Source organism: Littorina saxatilis, linkage group LG1 (assembly GCF_037325665.1).
Source record: "Littorina saxatilis isolate snail1 linkage group LG1, US_GU_Lsax_2.0, whole genome shotgun sequence".
NCBI lineage: Eukaryota > Metazoa > Mollusca > Gastropoda > Littorinimorpha > Littorinidae > Littorina > Littorina saxatilis.
In genome coordinates, this window is record NC_090245.1 from 65959047 (window position 1) to 65967350 (window position 8304).

At 42.1% G+C, this 8304-nt stretch overlaps 2 protein-coding genes across 3 annotated transcripts in view; one reads left to right on the forward strand and one right to left on the reverse strand.

The window, feature by feature from the left end:
• The window catches only part of LOC138976672 (zwei Ig domain protein zig-8-like), a gene marked incomplete in the record, with an annotated part of 297407 nt that overhangs the window by 134313 nt on the left and 154790 nt on the right, over positions 1–8304 (reverse strand).
• Positions 1645–4791, forward strand: LOC138976615 (uncharacterized). 2 transcript variants are annotated; one of them, XM_070349483.1, is made up of 6 exons: positions 1645–1912; positions 2370–2438; positions 2630–2695; positions 3254–3319; positions 3558–3620; positions 4258–4791. In XM_070349483.1, exons 1-6 carry the CDS (start codon positions 1659–1661, stop codon positions 4439–4441), a joined length of 702 nt encoding a protein of 233 aa, XP_070205584.1. In that variant the 5' UTR covers positions 1645–1658; the 3' UTR covers positions 4442–4791. The 2 variants fall into 2 exon arrangements, with proteins under 2 accessions (XP_070205584.1, XP_070205590.1); XM_070349489.1 differs by lacking the exon at positions 3254–3319.

Here is an 8304-nt window from a genome sequence, read left to right on the forward strand (position 1 = left end):
AGTTTTCATTCACAAGCACCTGGGAAATAAATCTCATGTTCCCCGGGGAATAAATCCCCAGTTACCATAGTTACAGAAAGCAGGTTACATGGATATTCAAAACCAAACCCAATAGAAACGCTCGGGGGTTCATCGGCTCTTCTCATTGGCGTTTCCCTGAACACTGCTTCCAAAACGAAAGACCATAACCGTAAACAAAACAAAACACTACGATATGAAAGGAAGTAAATTGAGGCTTTCTCGCAAACAAATGAAACCTAGCCATATATTTTGTCCACTTACAAAGTCACTGAGTGTGTGTATAAAGATCTCTGTTTCGAGTCGCAGACGATCGGAGACGGTAAGTCAAACTGATTGACCCCTGACATTCTGACCCGTGCAGCAGATTTCTACGCCAAGACTTATCTATAAACTAAGCGCAAATAAGAAAACAACAAATACAACGCAAAGAACATACCAACAAGAAATGCACACATCTGACAAAGCCAGGCAAGAAGAGTGAAAAATCCGAGGAAAAATAAAGAGTCAATGAGAAACCAGATCTATAACGAAACTCCGTCGCCGCACAACACGAAGTTTCTGTGACCTTTCACCCAAACATGGGTTCAACGCTCGAACTCGATCGCGTCAAAGAAATTGTTACCACTGAAAAAGGGGGGGTGGGGTGGGGGGGGTAGAGAGATGGGGAGGCATGATGGGAGGGCGATGTAACGGAGAGACACATTTATTGACAAGATTACAATGGTGCATTACAAAAAAACAAAAAAAAACAACAACGGTGACCTATGACACAATGATCGTCTGCGTTTTAAGCTATCAACGCAATCATGGCGACAAAAAGATTTGCATCCCATACTGGCGAAGAAATTGAGACAAAGAAAAAATTGCTCACGCCCGCAAACACTAACAAGGCCACTGATGTAGCTGTAAAAACGCTGCGATCCTACCTGGCTGAAACGGGACAAGAAGTTTCCTTCGAGATGTTCCCCGATGAGCATCTCAATCAGGTACTAGCCCATTTCTACATTGACGCGAGAAATGAGACGGGGGGCCATTACAAAAGTACCACTTTGTCCTCCCTGCGTTATGGGATCAGCCGTTTCTTAAAAGAAAAGAAGAACATTGACATCCTCAGAGACAGCTCTTTTAAAGGAGCAAACGTGAGCTTTGGAACAGCGATGCGAGAGCTGAAGCAGATGGGAAAAGGTGAGATCACACACTATCCCGAAATCAATGGAGATGACCTGCAAAAAATGTACAACCACATGTTGTTTTCCTCAGACACCCCTCATGGACTTGCAAACAAAGTCCAAATGGACATTCGACTGTATTTTTGCAGGCGAGGTGAAGAAAACATGACAAAAATGTCCAAAAAAACCTTCAAAATTATGGAAGATGAATTTGGACGTAAATTTGTCACGAAAGTTGAAGACGAACTCATGAAAAACAGACGACAAAATGACAAGGAAATATTTTCCGGTATCATGCCAGAGATCCCAGGTTCTCTGTTATGTCCCGTCAAAAGTTTTGACAAGTACATCAAGAAGCTCCACCCTGGGTGTGAAAGGCTTTGGCAGCGACCCAGAGATTCTTTTGGAGCACAAGACCAAGTATGGTTTTATAATGCGCCAATTGGGAAGCACAAGCTAGCAACCTTCATGAGCGATCTGTCCGAGAAATGTGACCTGTCCGAGAGATACACAAACCACAGTATCAGGACCTCTACCATCACCATGCTGGCAAGGGCCAATTTTCCAGCTGGCCACATCATGGCAGTCTCCGGCCACAAGAGCGTCTCCAGCCTGGCCCAGTACCAGCGTGTTAGCAACAGCGACAAAGGTCACATGGCCCACTGCTTAAGTGCAGCCATCCATGGCAACAACCCTGCTCTACAACAACCAAAGCAAAACAGGTAATAAAGAAAAAGTCCATATGTAGAAGGAATTTAAAAATCTAACACACCCACAATTGTTTATAAACATACTCTACAGTTCACCCACAAATATTCTTAACCGGGGCCCCAATAGCTCACTTCGTAGATCATTGGACTTGTGACTGTATCAGTGTATGGTCACATGTTTGAATGCGGGCCGGGAGGGACACAGTTACATTTTGTTGGCCCATAAAAGACCTCGGTCGTTCTGCCATAAGTAGCAGATTACACCTAAACACACATACTGTCATACACCTGGGTAGTGCGACTCTGTTGCTGCTAGCTTTCCACTGGGTGGAAAGCAACCCACATTTCCCAGCGATGAGACAATTAAGTTATGAAAATAAAAACTAAAGCACACTTCAAACACCTGTAAAAACTACATAAACTTAGTCAGTTATTATAAAGCAATAATCTTCTTAAATTTTTTCTACAGGCCATCTGCTACTGTCACAAGTTCTGAAGCACCAGGTGACATGTTTGCTGAATCAGACCTACACACAAGGTAAAAAGAGTCCTGTTCTTTCCACATATGATAAAGTAACTTTTCTTTTGTTCAGTTTGGTTTCAATTGATTACAGTCTTAATGTGTGTGGGCATAACACACATGTACACATCTTGTGAAATCTAGTTAGCAAGATACCTTAAATTGCATCCTGTGGCAGAAACTTATTGTTAACATGTAACTATCAACAGATCCTTGCCATCTACAAGAGCAGCCTCCTTGACTGCAGCAGAGCACCAACTACCACTACCAGTCAGGTAAAACATAGAATCACCACAGCCAAAGTTGACTAGGAACATACAGTAACTGACTCAGCAGGCAAAAGACACATTTGTGTCCCTACATTTAACACTCACAAACATAACACCCAGACACACAAAGACAAACACTGTGAAAGTCAGTATATATATATAGTATGTTGTGAGTCTTAGTTAGCAATGATACCCTTAAATTGCATCCTGTGGCGGTAACTTATTGTTAACATGTAACTATCAACAGATCCTTGCCATCTACAAGAGCAGCCTCCTTGACTGTAGCAGAGCACCAACTACCACTACCAGTCAGGTAAAACATAGAATCACCACAGCCAAAGTTGACTAGGAACATACAGTAACTGACTCAGCAGGCAAAAGACACATTTGTGTCCCTACATTTAACACTCACAAACATAACACCCAGACACACAAAGACAAACACTGTGAAAGTCAGTATATATATATATATATATATAGTATGTTGTGAGTCTTAGTTAGCAATGATACCCTTAAATTGCATCCTGTGGCGGTAACTTATTGTTAACATGTAACTATCAACAGATCCTTGCCATCTACAAGAGCAGCCTCCTTGACTGTAGCAGAGCACCAACTACCACTACCAGTCAGGTAAAACATAGAATCACCACAGCCAAAGTTGACTAGGAACATACAGTAACTGACTCAGCAGGCAAAAGACACATTTGTGTCCCTACATTTAACACTCACAAACATAAACACCCAGACACACAAAGACAAACACTGTGAAAGTCAGTATATATAGTATGTTGTGAGTCTTAGTTAGCAATGATACCCTTAAATTGCATCCTGTGGCGGTAACTTATTGTTAACATGAAACTATCAACAGATCCTTGCCATCTACAAGAGCAGCCTCCTTGACTGCAGCAGAGCACCAACCACTACTAGTCAGGTAAAACATGACTCACCAAGCCAAAGTTGACTTGGAACAGTCACTGAGTCAGCAAGCAAAAAGCAAATTACACAAATTATACACACACACACACATTGACACCCCACACACATTGACACCCCACACACTTAAAAATATATCATATAAAATAATGGGTAAAATCATCAAATCTTACAACTAATACAAGTAAAACCAGCAAACCAAAATGATTAAAAAAAATGAACCAAATCTAATACACTAAAACCAGACACACTAAAACAGATTGAAAAATACAATATTTCAGACCACCAGCCTCTTCAACAAAGTTCACCTCTCTTTCCCTCTTTCACACAAATGTATGGTAAGCAACTTATTCAATACCATACCCATACCAATACCATGCACTATAATTATGACTCATAGGAATAGTATGATTGCAGAGCAGATTGTGTGCAAGAAATCCATAACATTTAAACTTTTAGTTTTAAGTTAAACTTTTTAAGCAATGCAAATAACAGCTTAGAAATAGAACTGAACTGTGAACAGAAATGCATATTGTTAATAAAGAAAAACATCTCAATCTTGTGGTACCTATAAACATTCATGTTGCTGAATAAAGTACTGTCGGTCAAATCATTTGCGGGACTTTGTTTTTCAGAGATGATGACATCATTTCACAGGAAATTGGGGGGGTTGACCTGGACGAACTCTTCGGGGAGTTTGACTTGCCTCCAACAACCCCGGTTCACCTTGTTTCTCAACAGCAGCAACAGAACCAAGCTCAGCCTTTTATTTTCAACAACTGCTCTTTTTCAAATGTGCAGTTTGTCATGAGAAAATAAAAACCTTTCTCATCTCGAACTCCAATTGCAAATGATATGCACACATCCATGCAATGATCCATTACCAAATGGAGTTAAAAAACAAAAAACAAACTTAGTTTCAACTAATGTGAAGTGAGTTTCAACTTTCATAGACTGATGTGTTAATTAGTTTTCCATTTTTGTTGTTGCTTTTGTAAATAACTGTGCTAAAACTGTTAATGTTATTCAACTTATTGTTAACTCTGTTAAAACTGAAAATGGTCTCATCTCATTCATGCAATTAAAGACTCTCTTGTTAGTGTTACACGAGTGTAAATCAGAGTTTTTCGTCCTCTTTGTATGTATTGGGAGAGGGGCGAGTTTGATCATTGATCTGTGTGGTGGGCGGGTGAGAGGGGGGCGGGTGTGTGTGATATGCGGGTCATTCGCAATGGGGGCGGGGGGGGGGGGGGGGGGGCGTTTTATCATTGATGTGTCTGGTTGGCGGTTGAGCGGAGGGGGGGGGGGGGGTCAGGTTTGGGCGTGGGTATCGTAGAAACGAGCAAAACAATAACCACACCACACAACTGAAATCCTGGGGATAAAAACACATCGCAGCTGTACGCACAAATATATTCCACCCACAGGTAAGAGGGAAAACAAGAGAAAAGCGACTCACTCATCTTTGCTTTCTGCTATTCCTTGCTCTCGATTCGTCGCACGTTTAATCCACATATCTGCTAAGAGATGTCACGAACGCTGACAGTGCTGCAAACAAGCAACTCTTCGAAACAGCGGGGCAATCCCATCGCAAGCAAATGCAAAATGTAGGTCATTTTTTGCAATGAAACGCCGCTGTCGGCCAAAAGTCGAAGACGCGTACTGCTGGATTCACACACCATCCAGTTAGTCGGAACCTACAGAACTTTTCTTCCTCAAACCTGACATACTTGTCTCAACATGTCATCAAATTAATACACAGATCTCCTTGACTCGCTTTCACTTGTATGTGTAGCGCCTTCTCTCTCGCGCCTGCCTTCAGTGATTGCAACAGCGTGGTGGGGCCCCCAAAACAGTATTTTCAAAACCAAACTCGCGTTTCAACTCATGGCTCCCTCTGTTGATGATGCAATTATTTTCGCGCTACCAAAATGATGACAAAAACGATGTTTGGTGGTTTGTTGACAGACCAGCTTTTTTGTCGGTCCTCGGGGGGCATATCGACTTTTGTTTCATATTTATTGACCGCGGCCTTCGGCCTTGGTCAATAAATATGAAACAAAAGACGATATGCTCCCCCTCGGACCGACAAAAAAGCTGGTCTGTCAACAACCCATCAAACATCTTATATTGTCTTGGTATGGGAAACATGACCATTTTGTATTGTCAGCATTTTCACAAACACCTGGTAAATAAATCTCATGTTCCCCATGCAATAACTCGAGGTGGTGAATGGGTTTGAGCTTTCATGTGAAACGTGGATTGTCAAAGTAAAAGCCAATCAGGCTGATTGTTTGATGTGTGGAACCATCGTGGCTTTGGATTTGTGTTTCCGAGGACAACGATTGTAAGCATTCACTCTCAAAGACCCAATCAATGTTGATAATTACCGCGGCGACTCATGGTCAATTTGCAACTTATCTCTGTAATCGCAAAATCCACAACGAAAAGTCATAAACACTTAAAAGAAAAGAAATATTCTCAACACTTACTGAATTCACAGGTATGATCGCAGCTCTGTACATTTTCAGACTGGAAGAAAAGCGTCAACAAGCTACGTTTGACGTCACATACAAGTTTGACGTGTTATCTCGTGCTACTGTGACGATGCTTTGTGGCCCGGAGTTGGATTCTAAAAGTTCGTCTCCCTGTGGGTTATTGTGCATTTTGTTGCACAACCAAAATGATGACAAAAACGATGTTTGGTAGCTTGTTGTCAGACCAGCACTTTGTTGTTGGTCCTCGGGGAGCATATCGCCTTTTGTCTCATATTTATCAACCGCGGCCTTCGGCCTTGGTCGATAAAGATGAAACAAAAGACGATATGGTCCCCTTGGACCAACAAAAAAGCTGGTCTGTCAACAAGCCACCAAACATCTTATATTGTTAGCATTGCAGAGACAAAGGCCACCTGGTTAATCTATAGTTTTCCAACGGGTTGCCTTGTCAGAGACAAATTGCATTCGGACGGACCATTTGAATGGAAGTTTCTTCCTCTTGGTAATTTTTGCGGAATTTTAAACCAGTTTATCCTACATACGGGAGAGAGACCGCCCATACGACAACTAAACCATATCGTCACACGTGTGCGTGTTATGTAAATAAGGTCAAGAGGTCAAATGCACCTGGTACCACACAGCAAGCCATGTTGTATTCTCTATTAATATCCTTTTGGCCGTATTTGCAAATTCCATGGAAGTCTTATTTACTTTCCGTGGTAGAGATATAATTATATCATCTTGAAGCCTTCATGAACTTAAAATACCCAACTCATGTAGTCAATAACATACACACACACACGCAACCCTTTGAAGCTGAAAGACCGCAAGTCTAATTCGTGGTGTGCAATTTTGGGTCAAAAAAGGTTGAACGTCCGAAGGGAAATTCAAATGTTATCTGTACGTTTCTTAACAAAAACACATGCTACCCGTATCAAGTCACCGCACCCTTTCCAAGGAATCCGCAGACAAAGTAATAAATAATGTAATGCCTTGCCCTTTTATTCTTTGAGTTCTAACTTTCCCTCTAGAGGGTAACTTGATGAAGGCTATTTGTTTAGAAGGGACACATTATTGCGAGAAAAACAACTATAACCTAAGTGCTTGCAATCGGAAACTACCCAAGGAATTTGACACTGATTGATCGCGTCATTGGGCGTTATACGTCACAGGGGACCTGCTTAAAAATAAATATCAGAAAGAAAATGTTCTCTGTGATGGTCCCACACACACACACTGTTGTAATAGGAATAAACGAAATCAAGAATGTCATTGATATTTGTTTATGATTGACGGCCAAAGGAGAGGGCCCCAAAGGGGGGGGGGGGGGGGGTATCATCACGATCACGGGAAGGGACATTTTAGCTTTCCCGATCACAGTTACCTTGATTTTTGTTTTCACGATCACGAACACCTTGACGAATAGAGGATCATAGAGTGATACAGCTGTGAAAAATGTACGTTGAAAATAAAATGCTTTGCAATAATGCCCATCACGATCACGAAAACAAATGACGATCACGATCACGAGACTTTTTTTTTGTCATCACGGATCACGGGCAAAGTCCCATCACGATCACAGAAATGGAAATTTCGGCAATCACGGTCACAGAAAGGTCAAAAAACGCCAATCACGATCACGATTTTAAACCCTTTGGGGCCCTCAAAGGACTTAACTGTAAAGTTTACACTTAGAAAGGTGGCAATACACGCACGCAACTTCGATTTTATAGGCAGTTGTTGTTGACTCCGTAATTTCCAGCTTGGCGGCTGACAGAACCTGCAGTTTCATTCCAGTCTTTATGACGGCTCGATGCACGCGCTTAGCCACAGTACTGCACAGGCAAACAGACAGACTCGGACGAAACGACAGACAGACACGCACGCGCACCCGCACGCGCACGCACACGCACGTACGTACATATATACACACACGAATGCATGAACGCACGCACGCACGCACGCACACACACACGTACGCACGCACACAAACACACACACACACATACACGCACACACTCACAAACACATTCTTGGCACACTCACTCACTAAGTCACTCACTCACACACTAGCACAATCAGATGCTGCCAGAACTGGAAACTCCATCCACGCCAGTTCTAAATGTGTTCCCCGATACTATACTCGAGATAAATTGCAACAATTAACGATCGGTATCTACCCTA

Coding starts and splice junctions, on each gene's coding strand:
- LOC138976615 (XM_070349483.1), top strand. CDS start 1,659: ATGAGCGATCTGTCCGAGAAATGTGACCTGTCCGAGAGATACACAAAC. Junction 2,696..3,253: donor CAACTACCACTACCAGTCAG/GTAAAACATAGA, acceptor AACTATCAACAG/ATCCTTGCCATCTACAAGAG. Junction 3,320..3,557: donor CAACTACCACTACCAGTCAG/GTAAAACATAGA, acceptor AACTATCAACAG/ATCCTTGCCATCTACAAGAG.